Raw genomic sequence first — 23,579 nt, forward strand, 5'->3', positions numbered from 1 at the left:
TGTTGGCAAGATTTTTTTTAAAGGAGCTTTTTTTTTATTACTGTGAGACGTTTTTCCAGCCGAATGGAGTAAAGTGGACTCAGGTATACTGTTTTAGAGTTAGAGACCTGAGGTGCTTACAAACTAGAAGTAGCAATTTGAATGGTAAAGGAAATTCCTAATTAGAATAAGTAACATCTTCGGTCTTCTTAGCAGTGGGAGAAGGTTGCAGGATTTTACTCACTCTGTAAGACAAGCATGTCTTTTGCATAAGAGTATATAGTAGGTGAATAGTTGTGAACAACTATTAAGAATTATGTCCAGTGGGGCATGTCGGGTGCTTCTGGGGTGCTGGTAATGTTCTGCTTCTTAACCTGAATGCTCATTAAATGGAGGAATTTAAATTATAAAAGTCAACATGTTTATAAATATGGTTGGTGCACTGTTTTGTATATATGTTACTTCAGTAAAATGGAGGAAAAGAGAAAGTGTTATATTTTTATTCTGTTGCAATTTCTTCTGACTTTTTCTTTCTAGCTTCGATCTTCAGCACCAGGGGAGTGCCATCAGATTATGAAGAACCTTCAGGGCCACTTTGAAGACTTTCTGCAGGATAGTCGTGACTCTGTGCTGTTCTCAGTGGCTGATCGCTTGCGCTTGGAAGAGGAGGTAGAAGCTTGTAAAGCCCGCTTCCAGCACCTGATGACGTCCATGGAGAATGGTGTGTGCACTGGGAAGAGGGAAACAGAATAGTGGAATGAGAGCCTTGAAGGGGTTGCCATGAGACCCTTCATATAAATGAGAAAGTAACATCACCATCTTTTTCCATTGAGTTGCTAAGACCTTGAGATAGAGAAAAACTTGTAGATGAATTCTCAAAATCAGATCATGGAAGGAGAGGTTTGTTGATATTTCAGTTGTTCATGTTTTCTTGTGGCTGTAACATGTTTAGACTCTCAAAGATTAGTATACAATATGTGAAATTTAGGATCAGGTAGGATCAGACAAAAGATTCTCTTGTTTTTATCAGTAGGCTATCAGGTCTGCTTATCTCTGATGTCGAGCTTACTGGTCTTTTGCTTACTGGTCTTTTGCGTTTGTTCATTCACAGAGGATAAAGAGGAGACTGTGGCCAAAATGTACATTTCAGAGTTGAAGAATATCCGGCTACGCCTGGAGGAGTATGAACAGAGGGTGATCAAACGAATTCAGTCTCTAGCGAGCTCTAGGACTGACAAAGATGCCCGGCAGGACAATGCATTAAGGATTGCAGAGCAAGAGGTAAGCTCTAAGAGCAATATGGGTGCTAGTTGTGGAGTGAATGCTTTCAGAGTTAATTGGATGGCAAAAGAGTAAGGAACCTGGTCAGGCATGGTAGCTCATGCCTCTAATCCCAGCATTTTGGGAGGCCAAGGCGAGTAGATCATTTGAGGTCAGGAGTTTGAGAACAGCCTGTTCAACATGGTGAAACCCCATCTCTATTAAAACTACAAAAATTAGTCGGGTGTGGTGGCGGGTGCCTGTAATCCCAGCTACTCAGGAAGCTGAGGCCAGAGAATCGCTTCAACCTGGGAGGCGGAGGTTGAGGTGAGCTGAGATCATGCCATTGCAGTCCAGTCTGGATGACAGAATGAGACCCTGTGTCAAAACAAACAAACCAACAGAAAAAGAGTATGGAACCTAAGAAATGAGGCAATAGACTCGACAGTGCTTCTCAGGATTTCTTCACTGCAGTCTATAAATGTCTTTTACCTATGGAGAAGTGTGATTTCAGCTCCATGTGTATTGCTGGATGTTGATTAGTTTCCTACAGAGTTGAGAAGGCAAACAGACTAGTAAATTGTTCTAAGCAGTGTATTTGGGCCATGTATTTTGAGACTGCTTACTGGAGATGCCACTCTTGCTTCTATCCCTGTGTTAATTTCAATGACTTGGTTACCTTCTGCCATATAACCAATAAATAAAAGGAATGACTCTTATTTTAATATAGGCTCTGATATATGCTCTCTCTGACTTTGAGCAAGTGAACTCTCATCCTTAGTTTACTTTCTTGTAAAATGGAAGTAATAATGCCTGTTATAGGGTTATTTTGAAAATTAAATGGTAAAGTACATACAGTGAGCTTCCTGAAAAAGTAAAATACTATTAAAATATAGGGTAGTATTCTTGAAGTAAAAGCAGCAAATATTTATTGCTTGTTTAGTCCCCTGAGGCATACAAAGAAAAGTAAGCCAAGGTCCTTGTTTTTTGGCTTACAATGTAGTAAAAGAAGAATAAAAGGTTTAAGTTAGAATTAGAGACTTCGGTATAAGATATAAGAGATGTCATAAATAGTAACTAGTGTATTTCAAGCAAAGATTGCTGTAGGAATTTAGAGTATTTCTAATTACAATGGTATGAGAGAACTCTATGAAGCCTATTAAATTTGATCTGGGAGCTTAAAGGGGATGGAAAGGAATGGCAAATGAAGAGGAGTGATTTTTCTAACTTTACTTTTTCTCCCCAAACCTGAAGAGAAGAGCGAGAGGGTAAGTATGATTTTTACTGGTGGAGAGGGAGTGATGTGAGGCATATCATAGACGCCTGGAATTCTCATGTGGAAGCTTTTTACTTTTTTATAGGGTGATACAAGATCTGTTTATCCTTGAAAAATAGAATACACTAAGAAATAAAAGTCAACTGGATGCTTGAGGCTGAGGTGGGAGAATTGTTTGAACCCAAGAGTTTGAGGGTTTAGTGAGCTCTAACAGCACCACTGCACTCCAGCCTGAGTGAAAGAGTGAGACCCCGTCTCAAGATACATATATACATACATACATCTAAAAATACCTTTTCCTTTTTGTTTTTGAGACCAGAGTTTCACTCTTGTTGCCCAGGCTGGAGAGCAATGGCACAATCTTGGCTCACCGCAACCTCTGCCTCCTGGATTCAAGCAATTCTCCTGCCTCAGCCTCCTGAGTAGCTGGGACTACAGGCATGTGCCACTACACCCAGCTTATTTTTGTATTTTTAGTAGAGATGGGTTTTGCCATATTGGCCAGGCTGGTCTCGAACTCCTGACCTTGTGATCCACCTGCCTTGGCCTCCCAAAGTGCTGGGATTACAGGTGTGAGCCACCACACCCAGCCCCTCTCCTTTTTAAAACTTTATTTTGAAATAATTTCGGATAGAAATGTTTTATTCTCTTATACCTTTCACCTAGAGCCCCCACATGTTAACATTTTTATACATTTGCTTTATCATTTTATTCTATATATTATACATCATAATATTCCTTTATTATCTTGAGAGTAAGTTTCAGACATGACACACCTTTATTCTTAAATACTTCAGTGTACATTTTCATAAAACAAGGAAAGCCTCTTACATAACCATGGAACAATGATTAACATCAGGAAATTAACATTGATATTGGTCAGGCTTGGTGGCTCATGTCTGTAATCCTAGCACTCTGGGAGGCTGATGTGGGCAGACTGCTTGAGCCCAGGAGCTCGAGACCAGCCTGGCCAACCTGGCAAAACCCTATCTCCACTAAAAATACAAAAACTAGCCAAGCTTCCTGGCACAAGCCTGTAATCCCAGCTATTCAAGTGACTGAGATATGAGAATCGCTTGAAACTGGGAGGTGGAGGTTGCAGTGAGCCAAGGTAACAAAACTGCACTCCAGCCTGGGCGACAGAGGAAACCTCTGTCTCAAAAACAAACAAACAAATATTGATGTAATACTGTTATCCAAGCTCACACGTCATTAAAATTTCATCAGTTGACCAAATAATGCCCTTTATATCCTCCTAACCTCCATCCCTAGCAACTCCAAGAAGGCGGGTCCAAGATTCAGTCCAGGATTACATATTGCATTTGGTTGCTATGTATCTTCTGATATCTGTAACTTGAAACAGTTTCTCAACTTTCCAGCATCTTTCATGACCTTAACATTTTTTATGAGTGCAGGCCATTTATTTTGTAGAATAAATGTAGAATATTTTGTCCTTCTGTTTGTGGCTATCTGAGGCTTCTTTCTGCTTAGTGTTAGGTCTTACAAATTTGGCAGGAATTCTGCAGAAGTAATACTGTGTCGTTGGTACATTAGTGTGTCATATAAGGAGGGATGTGACATTGATTTGTCCCATTACTGGAGATGTTAATTTTGATCTCTGGTTGCTATTTTTTCTTTGTTATTACTAAGTATCTTATGGGGAGATACCGGAGACTATGTAAATAGCCTTTTTGTTTGTTTGTTTTGAGACAGAGTCTTCCTCTGTTGTCAGGCTGGAGTGCAGTGACATGATCTCGTGATCTCGTGATCTTGGCTCCCTGCAACTTCTGCCTCCCAGTTCAAGTGATTCCCCTGCCTCTACCTCCCACGTAGTTGGGATTACAGGCACATGCCACAATGCCCGGTTAACTTTTTGTATTTTAGTAGAGACGGGGTTTCACCATGTTGGCCAGGATGGTCTCGATCTCCTTACCTCGTGATCTGCCCACCTTAGCCTCCCAAAGTGCTGGGATTACAGGTGTGAGCCACCGCACCCAGCGGTAAATATCCTCTATGTTTCATCAAATTTTCACCAACTAGTTTTAGCATCCATTGTTAATTCTTAACTGAATCAATTATTAGTATCATAGTTGCCAAAAGTTGCTTTTCTAATTCTGTCATTCTGTACATTAAAAAAGTTTACATTCTATGGAAAAGGAAAAACCAACCTTGTTTCCTTTTCTATAGTTTGTCTCCTTCCCTCACTCCCTCCGTTTTTTCTTCCCTCCTTCCCTTGCTTTCTTCTTTCATTATTTATTTATGTCAATATATACTCACAGATTTTTATTTTATTCAGTGGTGGAATTTGTTACTGTCACTGTTATTATTATTTTGTTGCTCAAAATGTTCCAAAGTTAGCTAATGGAAGCCCTTTCAAGCTAGGTTTTTTTGTCCTTTTAACATGTCCCCATCATTTTTTGAGTTCTTTTTCTCCTTTTTTTTTAAAACGGAGCCTCGCTGTGTCACCCAGGCTGGAGTGCAATGACGTGATCTTGGCTCACTGCAACCTCCACCTCATGGGTTCAAGCAATTCTCCTGCCTCACCCTCCTGAGTAGCTGGGACTACAGGCTCATGCCACCACATGCAGCTAATTTTTTTTGTATTTTTAGTAGAGATGGGGTTTCCCTGTGTTAGCCAGGATGGTCTCAAGCTCCTGACCTCATGATCCACCCACCTTGGCCTCCCAAAATGCTGGGATTACACGCGTGAGCCACTATGCCTGGCCTCTCTCTCTCTCTCTCTCTCTCTCTCTCTCTGTGTGTGTGTGTCTCTGTCTCTCTCTCTTTTTAAATAGAGATGAGGTCTCTCTATATTACCCAGGCTGTTCTCCAACTCCTGGCTTCCAGCAGTCCTCCTGTCTCAGCCTCTCAAAGTGCTGGGTTTACAGGCATGGACTACTATGTCCAACCAAATTCTCTTCTCTCTGACAAAACAAGATCTTCCAGCTTCATCTTGCTCTTTCCAGTCTCAACCCTGGAAATCAGCTGTTTCTCCAAGGAGATCTGATTCTTTTGGGTAGAGAATATTATTTAGAAACTAAGATCTGGGTGCCAAATATACTCATCGTTGTTGGGGTATCATTGTTTATAGGCCCACTTAGCAGTCAAGAGTTTGAAAACATAGGCCAAGCTCAGTGGCTCATGCCTTTAATCCCAGCACTTTGGGAGGCCGAGGCAGATGGATCACCTGAGGTTAGGAGTTCGAGACCAACCTGGCCAACATGATAAAACCTCGTCTCTACTAATAATACAGAAATTATCTGGGCGTGGTGGCGGCACATGCCTGTAATCCCAGCTACTCCAGAAACTGAGGCAGGAGCATCACTTGAACCCAGGAGGCGGATGTTGCAGTGAACCCAGAGCATCCCATTGCACTCCAGCCTGGGCAACAAGAGTGAAACTCCATCTTGCAAAAAAAAAAAAAAAAAAAAAAAAAAAATGCTGGGTGTGGTGACTCACTCCTGTAATCCTAACACTTTGGGAGGCCGAGATGGGTCGATCACCTGAGGTCAGGAGTTCAAGACCAGCCTGGCCATCATGGTGAAACCCCATCTTAAAAAAAAAAAAAAAAGACAAAAAGCAAAACATATATATGCACATACATACACGTCACATATACACACATAAACATGTATGTGAGTTTATAGCCATATAGGTCAATATTTTTATTGATATATGTCTCTCTCAATTTCTCTTTCTCTGTCTCTCAATCTTTCTCTCTCTCACACACACACCCCCATGAATTCATATATATTTGTCTTTATCCAGTTCCCAACCCATAGCACAGGGCTTATTCTAGCCTCTTTCCATATTTTTAACCCCTTTTCCCAAGACTGAAAAACCTGCTTTACTTTATCAAGAATATATTTATTTACTGTTCAGTCCTAGCATTTACAGATAGTAGTTTCAGAATTGTTAACTCACTGCAATAAACAAACCTACCAAACTAGAGTTCAACGTTTATTTATAGCTTCTTATGTCTTTAGCCTAAAAGTATATGTATAGTTTGAATACTATGTTCAAAAATTACTTGTGTGTTCTTACCTCTTCTTTCCCTTCAGTGTGATTATGTTATTTATCTGAAATACAGTTAGGCTTAACTGTATTTGTGTTCCATTTCAGATCCACCCCTCAACTTTCCTTATTTATTTATTTGAATGTAAAACGTTAACATGGTTCTAAAAGTCAAATCTACACAAAAAGAACTGTATTCCCCTCTAGCTAATCCTTTTGTCCCATTTGCTTCCTTTGATCCTTTCATTTCCATTATCATCATCTCATTAGTTTCTTTTTATCCTTTCTGTCTGTCTCTTTGCACAAACATATATGCATATATTTTCCCATTTTCCCTTCTTTTATATACAAAATATAACATGCTATAGGTACTCTATTGACTTAGCTTTTTCTACTTAAAAATATATCTTGAAACTACTGAATTCCCAGAAATCTTTCTCATTTCATTTATAGCTGCATAATCCTCCATTGTATGGCTCACAGTTTATTCAACCAGCCTCCTATATATGGGCATTTAAGTGGTTTCCAATATTTAGCTATTAAAAATGAAGACTTCTTTCTACATTTTTTGTTCAATCCTGTCTCACTCTTTATATGTGTCTTGTTCCTGGCAGCACACCCAGAAGGATTTACAGCAACTGAGGTCAGACGTGGATGCAGTTTCTATGAAGTGTGACAGCTTTCTCCATCAGTCTCCATCTAGTTCAAGTGTCCCCACTCTGCGCTCAGAACTGAATCTGCTGGTGGAGAAGATGGACCATGTCTATGGTCTCTCCACTGTCTATCTGAATAAGTGAGTGAGCTGAGATTTTGGGTCCAAAGGCAATATTTTCCATTGGAATAAGAAAGAGAAAGGTTTAGAGTGTTTCATGAATAATACAGAGAGATTATAGATCTTGAAGAGTGTTCAGGATAGTATTTGATTATAGATCTTGAAGTGTTCAAGATAGTACTTGAAGATTATGCTGATAATGAGACATCTTGGCTTTAGTTCCTAGTAACATGAAATAGGTTCATTTGGGCTGCAATGAAGAAAATGCCAGTGATATGGATGGGGAGTTAATTTGCAGTGTTAGGATTATGACTTACCTCACTTCTGTTTGGTTAAATATTTCTGAAAATAATACTTAATGACAGGAAGAGAAAGGATGAGAAACTTAAGAATAAGGAGAAAGTTTTTAATTAAACTAGGTATTAGACTTTGAAGTTCTTCCCGTTCTTCCCTCTCTCCACCCATCCTATATACCCATGACTTTGAAGAGTAGCACATCTTAAACTCTTCATAGTATGAAGTGGATTTCTGGCTTCATGCCTTTCCTCCATGAGTCCACCACATGTGTGCATGTTCCTGTGCCACTTAGAACTATATTTTGAATTGGTTTAAATTGGCAGCACAGAACCCATGTTTACTTGTAGCCCTGTCAACATCTAAAAATGGTGGTATTTATTTTGGTCATTATGTTTTATGAACCTCTCTATAGCACTCCAGGTATATAACCCTGCTTCCAAAATTCATGTATTAATGAAGGAATGTGAATTTGTCACCATAGGTTAAAGACAATTGATGTTATAGTACGTAGCATACAGGATGCTGAACTCTTAGTCAAAGGTTATGAGATTAAGCTCAGTCAAGAAGAAGCAGTACCAGCAGACGTCTCAGCTCTGGAGGCCCATCGGTCGACATTAAGGGTGAGTTGCTCTGCGTTTCTTAGGAGGATGACTTAACATAGTCATTGCTTTGGGTTAGCAGAGAAATGCATTTTTGGATGGCATGACATTTGCATTTGAATGAGGCAGAATATAATATTCAAAGAAGGGACCGAGAACTGTGTCTAGCTAGAAAGGGAAGAGAAAGGACTATGTTTTTCTATTTATTTTTTCCGTTTTCACCTCCATAAAATCATGGCTTAATTGGATATAGTCAGTGGTTGTGCCATAAGTTTATAAAGCACTTTGCTGTTATCTAACTTGATTCTCACAAGCCACCCTGTGAGGTGGACAGGAAGAGATTTTATCTCCTTTTACAGATGAGAAAGCCAACATTTAGTCTGGCTAAATGACTTATCATGGTTTTATAGGTTATAAGTGGTGAAGCCAGGTTTCAAACACAAGTTCTCTGCATGTTTCTCTATAGAGAAACTGAAACCTGCCCTTGGCATCCCAGTGTGTATCAAGAAAGCAGAGATCATGACCTGTGTAGGCAGTCCTGGTACAAACATTCCACGGCACAATCACAGATACAATGTGGAATTAGCTGTAGACAGCGTCCTTGTTTCCTACCTTAGTCTGGCTCCTTTTTAGCATGGAAAATACACAACCTGTTTCTGTACTTACATTTCCATAGCACTGGCTTAGTGATGTGAAGGACAAGAATTCAGTGTTTTCAGTCTTGGATGAGGAAATTGCCAAGGCCAAGGCAGTGGCAGAACAGATGAGTCGTCTGACATCAGAGCGAAACCTGGATTTGGAGCGCTATCAGGAAAAAGGCTCCCAGCTGCAGGAACGTTGGCACCGAGTCATTGCCCAGCTCGAGATTCGGTTAGTGGTGGCCTCACCTTTTTTTCCTATTAGAGTTCAAGGACTAGGTCTAAAACAAAAACAGAGTTATATCTGTACATTTATATTTAAAGGTAGAAATGGTTAGGGAGGGGTGGAAATTTTAAAACCACATAAATTCTGGACAAGGTAAGTGAGTCAGAAAGGTGCGATATAATGTTTCTCCTGTGTCCCAGGTCTTTTCTAGTTAAGCCATTGATGACAATGGCTTTCTGGAATACAGACTTGAAAGGTCATCTGGTGATCTTTTCTCAAGATATTGTAGTTCTTGTTTTATTAGTTTTGCATCCAAATATGAGCCATTTTTTATAATGGGGCTTTATAGAATTTCTTGCTTTGATCTCATTTGCTAATTCAGTAACTTTTCGTCTCTGTTACTAGAGATCCTGCTTCTAATGACAAATATAAATAGGAAAGACAGAAACTGCACCTTTTGGAGGCTAAGCTGGTTAGGGAAACACGTAGGGAGAGAAGCTTAATAACTCAGATAAGTTTTCATTCTAATCGAAGTAGTATCACAAAGCTGGTTAGATTAAGAGAAATGATATGACTTACTGGAAATAATAGGAAATAACCACTATTTTTCACTTCTCTCCCCTCTCTGCCCTGAGAAATTATAGTGATTTATAGATCATAGCTGTGGTATACTGACAGGTACTCTGTCATCAGGGACTAGAACTGTACAGCCAGTACTACCTTATTGGTCACTCTGGTAATTCTTGGCAACCTAGGTAAAAAATTTGACAAGGATTATTGTGGGAGGCCACAAGGCAGCCTCCAGGGCTAGCAGGGCACAACTGGTTTCTAGTCACTTTTTTGACCATTGGGCACTGGTACATGCATAGGTCTCACTCATCCTTGCATCACTGTTCCCCACAGGTAAAGATGGATGATTTGTGGTCAGGCCCAACTGGATGCATGGGTTAAAGAGGGAATTGCCTCATTTACTTTATTGTATTTGTACCAAGGTATCTGATAGCAGTTTCCCTTTGTTCTTCTAGCCAATCTGAGCTAGAAGGAATCCAGGAAGTCCTGGGAGATTACCGAGCCTGCCATGGAACGCTCATCAAATGGATTGAGGAAACCACCACTCAGCAGGAAATGATGAAGCCAGGCCAGGCAGAGGATAGCAGAGTGCTTTCAGAGCAGCTCAGCCAGCAGACAGTGAGTGTGGCAGTAGCTCTGGTGGGAAGAGTTAGAAATTTAAATTTTCTTTATCATAAAAGAAAATGATGTACTAGCAATTAAAGGTTCCTCCAAATGGAAGATACTCCAAGTTCCCTTTTCTTAGAGTGGTTTGAACAGGATGGTCCCAAGATACTGGTTTTGTATTTAGACTAGAGAGCCTATAAGGTACCTACAGTTGTGAGTTTCTGTAATTGTATTAAAACCGCTAGATGGACAGATTCAAATTATCTTTATTTTGTTTCTTTATATTACATTTTATTTTACTAGGATTAGATATGGAGTTTTGAAAACCAAGAGAAAGCTGTACGTAGAAGAAAATGGTTCATTTTAAGCATTTTTTGTTGACATTTTGCTTTGTTTTGTTTTGTTTTGTTTATCATTATGATTAAGAGTATGAGTTCTGGAATTGTATTGCCTGGATTCCAATCCTGGCTCACTTATCTGCTATAAACCTTTGAAGAAATTGCTTAGCCTCTCAGTGTTCTACTTCCTTATCAATAAAATGGACATCGTTTGTTATTTATTTAACCTACCTTATAAGATTATTGTTGCTAGGATTACTGAAGTAAAATATGTAAAATACTTAGAATAGTGGTTCTCAAAGTGTGGACCTCAGTCTAGCAGCATCAGTATCACCTGGGGACATGTTAGAAATGCAAGTTCTTGGAATGGGTACAGTGGCTCATGCCTGTAATTCCAGCACTTTGAGAGGCCAAGGCAGAGGGATCACTTGAGGACAGGAGTTTGAGAACAGCCTGATCAAAGAAGAGAGAGCTTGTCTCTACAAAAGATTAAAAAGACAGAAAAGTGCAAATTTGTGATCCCAAAGCCACTGAACCAGAAACTCTGGAGGTGAGGCCCGGCAGTATGTGCTTTAACCACCCTTTCTAGCAGTTCTGATGCAGCTAACGTTTGAAAACTACTGCCTTAGAATGTAGTAAATGTTGAGCTATTTCAGTGGTGGTAATGACAACAATAATGTGATATTTTGCTTTCTAGGATCTATTTGCAGAAATTGAGAGAAATCAGACAAAACTGGATCAATGTCAAAAATTTTCCCAGCAGTACTCTACTATTGTAAAGGTAACTTTACCACATCCCAAAAAGAACATGAATCATCCCTAGCTTAGGAAACCTGCATCTTCACTGTAGGTTCTGTTTCTGAACAAATTAAGCAGAGCTCTCATGCTAGATGCTGGCCTGATCCTTCAGTTAAGCAGACGTGTGTTTCCCACAACCCCATGTTTGGGGATGCTTGGAGAAGTGGCAGATGTTGGCTGTGATTTGAGGAGTCTCCATTTGCGTAACCGTAGGCATTTTCAACTTAACGTGGCAAAAGCAGAATGTTTGCATTTTCTTCTTAAATATGCTTCTCACTTGTCTTTCCTATCTAGGAAATAGTATTGCCATTTTTTCCTAGTTGCTGAGGCAAAAAAACCCAAGAGTCATCCTAAACTCTTCTCTTTGCCTTAAGCTTTATATCATACTTTGTTGGCTTTGTCAAATATTTCCCAAATCTTACTACCTCTCAGTATCTCCCTTTTATTTCCATAGTTTATATCTAAGTGAAGAATCTTCTTTAGACTACTACAGAACCCTCTGAGCTGGTCTCTTACTTCTGCGGTGGCCCCCACAGGCTATTTTCCCACACAGTAGCCAAAATCGCCTTTTTAGAACATGTTGCATGTCATTGAACCTTAGACTCCATTGATTACCAGCTACACCATAATTTTCTGCCTACCAAGAAGAGGAAAAAGAAACTCTGCCAATTATGTGACATGCTGTTGATTCTAAGATATATTCCAATTTGAAAGACTGAAATGTGGAGAAAATGTGTACCTTAGAATAGATGAAATCATGGTAAATAAGATCATGTCACTCTTTTACTCAAAACTGTCCAAAGCCTTCATATCATAGTCATAATAAAATTGTAAATCCTTACATGGTTTATAAGGCCACGAATGATTTATCTCTCCCCTATTTCTCTTAGAACATCTTTAAAGAAAAATGACTTGAGGCCAGGTGCAGTGGCTTATACCTGTAATCCCCGCACCTTAGAAGGCCAAGGCAAGAGGGTTATTTGAGCCCACAAGTTTGAGACCAGCCTGGGCAACATATCAAGATCCGATCTCTACAGAAAGTTTTAAAAATTAGCTGGGTGTAGTGGTGTGCACCTGTAGTCTCAGCTCCTCAAGAGGCTGAGGTGAGAGGATCGCTTGAGCCTGGGAGATTGAGGCTACAGTGAGCCTTGATTGTGTCACTACACTCCAGCCTGGGCAACGGAGCAACTCTCTGTCTCCATAAAAAGGAAAAAAATAACTTGAGGCCAGGCATAGTGGCTCATACCTGTAATCCTTGCACTTTGGGAGGCTGAGGCAGGCAGATCATGAAGTCAAGAGATCAGGAACATCCTGGCCAACATAGTGAAACCCTGTCCCTACTAAAAATACAAAAAAATTAGCCGGGTGTGGTGGTGCATGCCTGTAGTCCCAGCTACTCAGGAGCCTGAGGCAGGAAAATTACTTGAAACCAGAAAACAGAAGTTGCAGTGAGCTGGGTCAAAAGATCGAGACCATCCTGGCCAACATGGTGAAACCCTGTCCCTACTAAAAATACAAAAAAATTAGCCGGGTGTGGTGGTGCATGCCTGTAGTCCTAGCTACTCAGGAGACTGAGGCAGAAGAATTACTTGAAACCAGAAAACAGAAGTTGCAGTGAGTCGGGTTTGTTCCACTGCACTCCAACCTGGCGATAGAGCAAGGCTCTGTCAAATAAATAAATAAATAAATAAATAAATAAATAAATATTATGTATTTATTTGTTTATTCAGTGACTCTCACTAGAATATAAGTTTCAAGAGAGCAAAGTTTTTCCTGACTTGTTTCTCAATATGTGTGTTAGCACTCAATGGCAAGTAGATAGAAGATGCTTAACAAGTACTTTTTGAATGAAGGCATTTCTTTAATAACAGAACACACACTGTCAGAAAGAATTGAGTTCAAATCCTTCACCATTTTCCAGGCTTACTTTGAGTACGCACATAGCCTATGTTTCTTTTACTAAAACTATAAAATGAGAACAAAAATACCTCACTGAGTGATTATAAAGATTAAATGAGATAATGTATACATAGGACCATGCCTCAAACTTAAAGTACACTCAGTAAGTGGTAGCAGTTGCTTTGATTATAAGTATTTAGGGCCAGGCATGGTGGCTCACTCCTGTAATCCCAGCACTCTGGGAGGCTGAAGCGGGTGGATCACAAGGTCAAGAGATCGAGACCATCCTGGTCAACATGGTGAAACCCTGTCTCTACTTAAAAAAAAAAAAAAAAATACAAAAAATTAGCTGGGCATGGTGGCGCGTGCCTGTAATCCCAGCTACTCAGGAGGCTGAGGCAGGAGAATTCAGGAGAATTGCCTGAACCCAGGAGGCGGAGGTTGCGGTGAGCCGAGATCGCGCCATTGCACTCCAGCCTGGGTAACGAGCGAAACTCTGTCTTTAAAATAAATAAATAAATAAATAAATAATTATTTTAATGTTGTTACCACTATTATTTTTTATGGGTTCCTTCACAAATTAATTCCTTGTTTTCCTTCTACCCAGAAATTTTTTAAGTAGACAGCAGAAGGACGTTTTAGGCAAAGGAATTGCATAATCCCAGGCAGAGACAAATGAAAATACATGATTATATGAGGAAATAGAGAGTATTCTGATATAGCTAGAAAGCACAATGAGGAGCAGTGACTATGGAAAATGAGTGGTGAGATTGGGGCCAACTCATGACAGGCCTTGTTTCATTGTTTCGGCTTTGTCTTCTATTCTTGCTTCTCAAAGTGTTGTTTTTAAACCAATAGCATCAATATCACCTGAGAGCTCATTAGAAATGTAGAATCTCAGACCTGCTTAATCAAGATTCTGCATTTTAATGAGATCCCCAGATAATTTGTATGTATGTTGATGTTTGAAAAGCTCTGTTCTAGGTCATTGAAAGCTTTTAAGCAGAAAAATGATGTGATCATCTTTGGGTTTTAGAAGAAGTATTCTGTTGGAACAATAGAGAATAAATCAAGATGAGACTAGAAGCAGTGAAAGTATATAAGAGGCTACTGCACTCATAAGGCTACTTCATGTGCGAGATGAAGAGGGTGGACTAGGGCAGAACTTTCAGTATTGAAGAGGAAGTGGCAGAATAGTATGGTAAAATGAGAACACTGGTGTAGGGATTAGAAGACTTAAGATTCTAATCCTGACTGTGTTACTTACCCACTCAGTTATTAGGGAAATTCACATCGCCTTTCTGGATTTCACTTTCCCCACAGATGAGATGAAAGGGTTGGTCAGACTGCAACTAAGGCATCAGCAAACTTGACCCACACACCTGTTTTTGTATGGCTCATGAGAAAAGGTTGAAAAGAAAATCAAAAGAATAATATTTTATGATGTGAAAATTTTATGAGCTTCAGTTTTCAGTGTTCATTAAGTAAAGTTTTATTCCATCAGCCATACTCTTTCATCTATATATTGCCTATGGCTGCTTTCACTTATAATGACAGAGATAGTATGAGTTTGCTAGCCTCCAGCCTGAATAGTCAACACAACACTTCCAGCAATAGAAAGCTATGATTTATTAAATGATATATATGAACTGTAAAACCCTTAGTAACTAGCGAAATTTCGTCCTTTCTTAGGACTATGAACTGCAACTGATGACATACAAGGCCTTTGTGGAATCACAACAGAAATCCCCTGGCAAGCGCCGTCGCATGCTTTCCTCTTCGGATGCCATCACTCAAGAGGTGAAAGGTTGGGGGAAGGAAATACACCAATCACTGTCTTCCTTTAAGGAAAGATTCATTTGCCTGGACCTTACATTTTGATTTAGGGCTCACTTTTCTATTGAACATGTCACTCCATGAACATTTCCTCTTATTTTCAACTGTTTAAATTTCATTTCTGGCAGATGATTTATTTAAATTGTGCTTTTGAACCATAGTTCATGGACTTAAGGACTCGCTACACGGCATTGGTGACTTTAACAACTCAGCATGTGAAATATATCAGTGATGCTCTCCGGCGTCTGGAGGAGGAGGAGGTGAGGAAAATTGGGTCCAAAATCGGGTTGAAAGTATAGTAAAACATCTTAGCCAGCACGGTAATGTGTGCCTATTGTCTCTGGCACTCAGGAGGCTGAGGTGGGAGGATCACTTGAGCCTAGGACTTTGAGTTCCCCCTGGGTGACATAGAGAAATCCCCTCTTTACAAAAAATTTTAAAAATTAGCTGGGCATGGTGGCACATGCCTGTGGTCCCAGTTACTTGGGAGGCTAAGGTGGAAGGATCACTTGGGTCTGGGAAGGTGAGGCTGCAGTGACCCATGATTGTGCCTCTCTACTCCAGCCTGGGCAATAGGCTGTCTCAAAAAAGCCCAAAATATCCCATGTATCCCATAAATATATATACCTATATACCCACAAAAATAAAAGTTTAAGCCAGCAAAAAGTTATATATGTAATATATAAATAAATTATTATATAATATATATCATTTGGGAGACAAGGAAATTAGGATACTATGTATAATTATGACTTTATTAAAAACAAAACTCTGTACTACAAAGACATAATATGGCATAGAAACAAGTTTATAGGTATCTATATCAAATTTATGGGAAAATAAGATTAAGTGACATGTATTTTAGACTCATTTGAATTTGTAATGAGCATGTCATATTTTTGTGATTGTAAAAATCTATCTTTGTAAAATAAGTTTCTGCATATTCAACCTCTCTTATAAAAGAAAAGCTGTTAAAACATTAACCATACCACCTTTTGCCTTTTAAATTAGCAAGACATATCCATACCTATATAATATCAGCCAGCTTCAGTCTCTTCTCCTCTTATAGATTCACCTGTAAATCTAAAAATTATGAAAATGAATCAAGATGCTATATGTGAAGAGTTTTTTTTTAATTTTTAAATAATTATTGAGTACCTATTATATGTAAAACAGTGGTTTGTTTGTATTTTTTTAGAAAGATATTAAACCTAGGTATAACAAATTTAGCTCACAACCACCTGTGAGCAATACTGTAGGCTGGCTAAATTATACCTGGGATTATTTTCACAGCCTACTTATTTAGGTAACTTTTATGTCTGTTTTTAGGAAGACTTCATTTGAGAAAATGTGAAGTCATGCCAGCCTAATAAAATACATTGCTAGAATATTAGTTTTCTGTTTCTATTCTAGAAAGTGGTAGAAGAGGAGAAACAAGAACATGTGGAAAAGGTTAAAGAACTTTTGGGCTGGGTGTCTACCCTAGCGAGGAATACACAAGGAAAAGCTACCTCATCCCAGACCAAAGAATCAACAGACATTGAAAAAGCTATTTTGGAACAGCAGGTGAGAAGAAGGCCCATCTCTGTTTACCTGGGTAGAATAATATGTGATAATACATTAGGTGGAATAGTAGAAGTCACATGTGGGCCATTCCAGAAGTGATTGTTACCTGAGTAATGTTAACTTAAAGAAACTTAACCCGGCCGGGCGCGGTGGCTCAAGCCTGTAATCCCGGCACTTTGGGAGGCCGAGGCGGGTGGATCACAAGGTCGAGAGATCGAGACCATCCTGGTCAACATGGTGAAACCCCGTCTCTACTAAAAATACAAAAAATTAGCTGGGCATGGTGGCACGTGCCTGTAATCCCAGCTACTCAGGAGGCTGAGGCAGGAGAATTGCCTGAACCCAGGAGGCGGAGGTTGCGGTGAGCCGAGATCGCGCCATCGCACTCCAGCCTGGGTAACAAGAGCGAAACTCCGTCTCAAAAAAAAAAAAAAAGAAACTTAACCCATCTTGTTTGTACTTGTACCTTTTTTTTCAGCTGTAGCTCAATAATTTCACCTGAGCTGCATATTTTCTCTAGGATTAAAAAAATAATAATTTTGCCAGGTGCGGTGGCTCAAGCCTGTAATCCCAGCACTTTGGGAGGCCGAGGCGGGTGGATCACAAGGTCAAGAGATCGAGACCATCCTGGTCAACATGGGGAAACCCCGTCTCTACTAAAAATACAAAACATTAGCTGGGCATGGTGGCGCATGCCTGTAATCCCAGCTACTCAGGAGGTTGAGGCAGGAGAATTGCCTGAACCCAGGAGGCGGAGATTGCAGTGAGCCGAGATCGCGCCATTGCACTCCAGCCTGGGTAACAAGAGTGAAACTCCGTCTCAAAAAAATAATAATAATAATAATAATAATTTTTTACTCTTAATTATTGGTTTTTGAAGCCTTTTCTCTTTATTTCTACCATGTAGGTTCTGGCAGAAGAGCTGACAACCAAGAGAGAACAAGTGTCTGAAGCTATTAAAACATCGCAGATATTCTTGGCCAAGCATGGTCATAAGTGAGTATTAAATGAGAGATTATGGCACATCTGGGGCACCTGTTGTATCAGGCTAAAACGTAGGGTCATAATGAGATTTCAGACTGGAAAATTCAGGGCAGCCAGATTATGGGGGACTCTAGTTCATACTGAGGAGTTTGCATTTAATTTGTTGGCTATGGGAAGGGATTTTAAACATGATTGTGTTTTGCTTATAAAGGTTGCTAGAACAATGCTATAAAGGATTGACATGTGGTAAGAATAGAGGCTGAGAGGCCTGTTAAGAGGCTGTTCTGACAATGTAGGCAAGAAATGACTAGGAATGGAGACGAAGAGACTAATATTCAAGAGATATTAAGGATAATGAATCTATGGGTTTGGTTACACATGAAATCATCACATAAAGTGACAGAGATTTGAATTATCAGTGTGTTAGAAACCATTAAGGTAAATTACTCAAAAGGGCTTTTCGGGGTTTCTCGGCCTGTTAAGGAAGCCTCTGTTAAAGAAAAGGAAAATTATGAATGATAACTCACAACCCAAGAGAGAACAGAGTTCCGAAAAAAAGGAGAGAAGTTCAGAAGTCAAGAAAAGTTGGCCGGGTGTGGTGGCTCGCATCTATAATCCCAGCACTTTGAGAGGCCAAGGCAGGCAGATCACGAGGTCAGGAGTTCAAGACCAGACTGGCCAACATGGTAGAATGCTGTCTCAATTTAAAATAAATAAAAATATATCTTTAAAAAAAAAAAGGAAAAAGAAAAGTTGAGAAGTATCTGCTACATTTGGCAAGTTAGAAGTCTTCGGTGCCTTTGGTAATGGGGTCAGATTTCGTATGGTGAGGAGCACACTGGAGGCAAGCAAGGTGAATCAGAACTGCCCTTTCAAGAAGCCAGGCCATAGGAGAGGAAAGAGACAATAGAGTCAGTATTTAAAAATGGAATATATGTCAAGAGGCTTTGTTTTCTTAAAAGATACAGGGGACTTAACTATGTTTTGGACTAAGTCTCAGTGACAAATGGGAGGAGATAATTACAAAAAGGTCCCAGTGGACATGGAAGAGGATGAAACCCACTGATGGTTAGAAAGTACAACCTTAAACAGGAAATTGGAACAGCTTTTTTTCTGAGGTATAAGGGAAAGGAGATTAAGAAAGGTATGTTTAGAGGTATATTTGTCAAGACTGAAGCCAAAAAGTAAGAGAATTAGTACCCAGTGGTCTGTATTTTCTCTTTGAAATAGGCAGAGAGGTTTGTTGAAAGGATGGTGCTGGCCGGGCACAGTGGCTCACACCTGTAATCCCAGCACTTTGGGAGGCTGAGGCAGGTGAATTACCTGAGATCAGGAGTTTGAGACCAGCCTGGACAACATGGTGAAACCCTGTCTCTACTAAAATTACAAAAATTAGCTGGGTGTAGTGGTGGGAGCCTGTAATCCTAGCTACTCAGGAGGCTGAGGCAGGAACCACTTGAACCTGGAAGGCAAAGGTTACAGTGAGCCAAGATCGCATTACTGCACTCCAACGTGGGTAAGGAAGATAAAACTGGAAGGTAGAGTTATAGTCATATAGTGGATTCTTGAAGTCTAAGATTTCTTTTTTTTTTTTTTTTTTTTTTTTGAGACAGAGTTTTGCTTTTGTTGCCCGGGCTGTAGTGCAGTGGCATGATTTTGGCTCACTGCAGCCTCCGCCTCCTGGGTTCAAGCAATTCTCTGCCTCAGCCTCCCGAGTAGCTGGGATTACAGGCATGCACCATCAGGCCTGGCTAATTTTTTTTTATTTTTTTAGTAGAGACAGGATTCCACCACGTTAGTCAGGCTCGTCTCAAACTCCCAACCTCAAGAGATCTTCCCTCCTCAGCCTCCCAAAGTGCGGGATTATAGGCGTGAGCCACCGCAACAGGCCCAAAGTCTAAGATTTCAGAAGTGGAATAATTTCAGATGATAGAAGGGTCTAAGTGTGACATTTGAAGGTGGTGCTAAAGTGGAGATGAGGTCATTGAAACTACAAGCTTAGGGGTGACATGGCATTGACATCACCTTGTCTTGATTTGAGATAGACAGAAAAACTGAGTGAAATGCCAAAGTCTCCCATGAATATGGAAGAAGATCATCCATCCAAGATGAAGAAGCAGCAGTTTTGAAGCAATACACCAGAGTTTGGAGAATGTTTTTTTTCATAAAAAAGTTTTAATGCTTCATCTTCCAGGCTCTCAGAAAAAGAGAAGGAACAAATATCTGATCAATTGAATGCCCTAAACAAGGCTTACCATGACCTTTGTGATGGTTCTGCAAATCAGCTTCAGCAGCTCCAAAGTCAATTGGCTCACCAGACAGAACAAAAGGTACTTTTAGTTTTCATCTCCAAATATTGGGTGGATACCTTTTGAATGGTATGAAAGCAGCTTTGCTGATTGAGAGTCATGATCACTAGCTTTCCATGACCAATGTGACTTAATTTTTAACCTCACCTTAGCAGCCATTTGTCTTGTGTTTCTTTACTGGGGTTCCATGATGTGTTGGTCAGTCAAAAGCACTGGAAGACACTTACAGCTAACCCTTTAGACCTGGTTCACCTTTTTTGTGTTACGCCATTTTGTGGCAGACAGCAGTCAAGGATAACATAAATTCTGTATTACATATGATCACAGGGCAATAAGATTACTCCCTTGTGGCATTGTCACTCAAAAGTTGATAGCCAAGAGTTCTGGATAATGGGAAGAAAAAGCTGTGAACCTCTTCCCTCCATATGAGAGCAATGAGAAATATTCAGTTTCAAAGCAAACTGGTAGATTAGTTTCACTGACTAAGACACTGGTTCCCCTCACCCATAGTCATCTCATCGTGTGGCATCTTTACCAGTTCCCCTCCATGTTCATTTCCTGGACCATATGAAAGTCATCATAGTTCCTACTGGTTGTCCTAAGTTCTTCCTGGATACCTGTGCGTGTGTGTACACTTACCATATTATATACATGTGTCTCTGGGATATATATGTGTGTTTGCCTGCTTATTTCCTATGTTGTGAAGCAATGGCCAACTTATGTGGAGCAGGCCAAAATTAAGCTCATTTGACAGTCAAATTTGGTCCAGATGATGCTCAAAATGATATTCAGACAAAGCATGTCTTGATTCTGGTCCTTGGATATAAATTTTGTGCAGCAGAAGCTAGAGTTGTAAAGATCACAAGACAGAACAAGCTATGACTTGATGGTATATTTCCAAAAACAAAGAGCTCTTATAACATTCTCTATTTAAGGTAGCCCACTTCCAGTGGCTTGTTGCTTCACCATATAAGGGAGTATGTGAAAAGTTTTAACAATTGCTTGCTGAGAACATCCAGTTCTCGTTTTGAAAGGTTAAAAAAGAGGGGGGAAAATAAAGAAAGAATAAAGGAAAGACAAGCTGCTGAGCACCACTACATTGAGCATGATGTGTCTCCTGTACTGTTTGTGTGTTTCATGTGAAGTATTGTTCTGATTAACTGACATCCTTGCTTACAAGTTTCACTAACCCTTTGGAGTTTAAGCACAAATGCACAAAGGGAAAAGAGGACGACCTGTTTGGGGTTCTTTTTTGCAAAAACAAACAGTCGCATGCTGGACGCTAACACCAAGCTTACACTGTGTGTGTGATACGGCTGAGCTGCTCCATAAGGCTCTATCTTTTATCTGCCCGAGGTGTGCCCTGCAACCTGGTAAGTAGAAGCCTTTTATGTTTTCTTTCCTCCTCTCCTTCTATCTCTTATGCTTGTTTAGGTCAGAATGTACGTGTTTGGTAGGACGGAAATGAGTTTCTCTGGATTTCTTCCCAGCTCAGTGTTTTCTGCCTATTCTCCAATTACGAGGGTGTTGGAAGGAACAGTGTAGACTTTTCTCTTTGGCTAGACTCCAAGCCTTTCTTCAATGTCAGCATTTTTGAGACTACATGAATCTCACAAAAGAAATGAAAAGTTCTCAAAGGAATGTTTTACTTTGTCATATTGCCTGTTCTGAATAGTCTTTTATGGATTTTCTAAAAGGAATTTTTCAGGTATCTTGAAATTTTTCAGGTATCATATTCCAGTGAACTTTTTCCTTCAATTTCTTTAAAATAGACATATAGCGAATTTGCATAGTATGTGTTCAAATTATACAAATTGGACTGTCTATTCTTGGTCAGAAAACAAGAGAATAGGGAGTAAATAATACTTTAAATAGTGTGCAGAAGTCTGTCAGCTATTCCATTGATTGAACATATATGTAGAAATGGAGATGAAAACCAAATTTACTGTTCTTTCATTTGCCATCCATTCTGTATTCTTATTGTATGCACCTCATCAAACTTGAAATCCTCAGTGCATGTTTTTAAAATCTAAGGGGAAGTGGCTTAATGATTTTAAAGGTTTCTTTATTATTTATCCATATTTATTGCATGTTTATTGAATGGCAGCTACTGTTCCTAGACCTGCATAGGCAGTGGATCAGTTCTTACAGAACTTACTTCTCACTGAGCTAAAATGGAATGCCATTATGTAGGAGGCAGGGAAGTGACTGGAAATTGCTTCCACAAGATCCTCCATTAATAAGGTGGAAAGTTAAATAAGTAATCAGAATGTAGCACGGACCAAAGAGGGATAGATAAAATTATATACAGAAAATGAAAATAATGAACATGAACAAGAAGAGCTGAAAAGCTGGAGAGTAATAAAAATGATGAAGTGTTGTAAGTAGTTAAACACTTAAATAATTTAAAATCTGAATGTATTATTCTGTGATAAAAGACCTCAAAAAGAGAATTTTTAAGGAGCTGTTTCTAGGATTTGCAAGGGCAGTTTTGACAGCATATAAAGTTTGCCTTATTCGCTAACCTTAGGACCTAACTCCTATGTTAAGATGTGACTCTACTGTACTTGTCTTTCATGGTTTTCTGGGTCTGACTCTGGGAAGACGTACAAGATTTAGAGTCAGACCTTGATTTGTTTCTGGAACTCAATAGTTTTGTGACCTTGGACAAGTTACGTAAACTCTATCCTCATTTTCATTTCTTCAAACTAAAGATTCAAACAATTGTTTTCATAGGATTACTGTGAGAATTAAATGTCAGTGTTCAATAGATCTAATAATAAATGATAGCTGTAATCATGGTTATTGTACTACGTATTCTAGCCTGGATCAGAAGAAAAGTTACTAGTGATTCCATAGGTTAGGGTCCCCAATCTGTTTCTTCCTTGACTTGCTACACTTCCCAGTCCTAGAACTAATTTAATTTAGAGCCATTGCCTTCGGAGAAGCTAGCATTGTCCAGTAAGAGTATGAGTACTCCAGTTGCTAAATAGTTGCTTGAGTAGTATACACAGGACTGTTTACTGGGATGCACAATGGTTCTGGAACTATTGAGCTGCTTAAATCTCTGTTATCATTCTGTGAACCAGTCCTGCTGTACTCATCAGCAGGGAGGTGCTACTTCCACAGTCTTCTCTGTGGTTTGCGACACCAAAAACCTGTTATGTGGAGTTGAATTCTCACTTTGGGGGAACTGTTATGTGTCTTTAAGAACCTTCATGATAGCAGGATGGTGGCCATGGAAGTCAGAATCCAGTGAGTGTGTAACAACTCACCTGCTGGGGAAAAGAAAAAAAAAAAAAACTTTATGATGATTTAGTCTTAGAAATAAGATTAATCCTGTCACTTTCACTGCTTGCCACTCTGTAGAGCTTGTCACTCAGATATGCTTAATGCCACTATCTCTCAAGTAATCTAGGAACTTCTGGCATGTTAAACATTCTGCAGTTTAGAAAAACTCTTTCTTAGTATTAACACTGGGTGGTTTGCTTCAGAATATTTCCTACATTTTGGAGCTTATCCCATGGTAGGTTTTTCTTGTTGTCAGAATTTTATTTTATCTATTTATTTATTTTTGAGGTGGAGTCTTGCTCTGTCTCCCAGGCTGGAGTA

At 39.6% G+C, this 23,579-nt stretch overlaps 1 protein-coding gene across 23 annotated transcripts in view; it reads left to right on the forward strand.

Annotated features, from left to right (window-relative positions):
* The window catches only part of LOC101042315 (microtubule actin crosslinking factor 1), a 393,287-nt gene that overhangs the window by 209,350 nt on the left and 160,358 nt on the right, over window positions 1-23,579 (forward strand). For all 23 annotated transcript variants that reach the window (XM_074380572.1, XM_074380574.1, XM_074380570.1 and 20 more), the window contains 12 exons: window positions 517-700; window positions 1,091-1,260; window positions 7,144-7,322; window positions 8,080-8,218; window positions 8,874-9,067; window positions 10,087-10,249; window positions 11,273-11,356; window positions 14,965-15,072; window positions 15,270-15,368; window positions 16,522-16,674; window positions 17,582-17,670; window positions 19,853-19,988. In XM_074380572.1, the coding sequence (XP_074236673.1) occupies window positions 517-700; window positions 1,091-1,260; window positions 7,144-7,322; window positions 8,080-8,218; window positions 8,874-9,067; window positions 10,087-10,249; window positions 11,273-11,356; window positions 14,965-15,072; window positions 15,270-15,368; window positions 16,522-16,674; window positions 17,582-17,670; window positions 19,853-19,988 (1,698 nt within the window). The remainder of the gene's footprint in view (window positions 1-516; window positions 701-1,090; window positions 1,261-7,143; window positions 7,323-8,079; window positions 8,219-8,873; window positions 9,068-10,086; window positions 10,250-11,272; window positions 11,357-14,964; window positions 15,073-15,269; window positions 15,369-16,521; window positions 16,675-17,581; window positions 17,671-19,852; window positions 19,989-23,579) is intronic.

The sequence above is a fragment of the Saimiri boliviensis genome, chromosome 11 (assembly GCF_048565385.1).
Source record: "Saimiri boliviensis isolate mSaiBol1 chromosome 11, mSaiBol1.pri, whole genome shotgun sequence".
NCBI lineage: Eukaryota > Metazoa > Chordata > Mammalia > Primates > Cebidae > Saimiri > Saimiri boliviensis.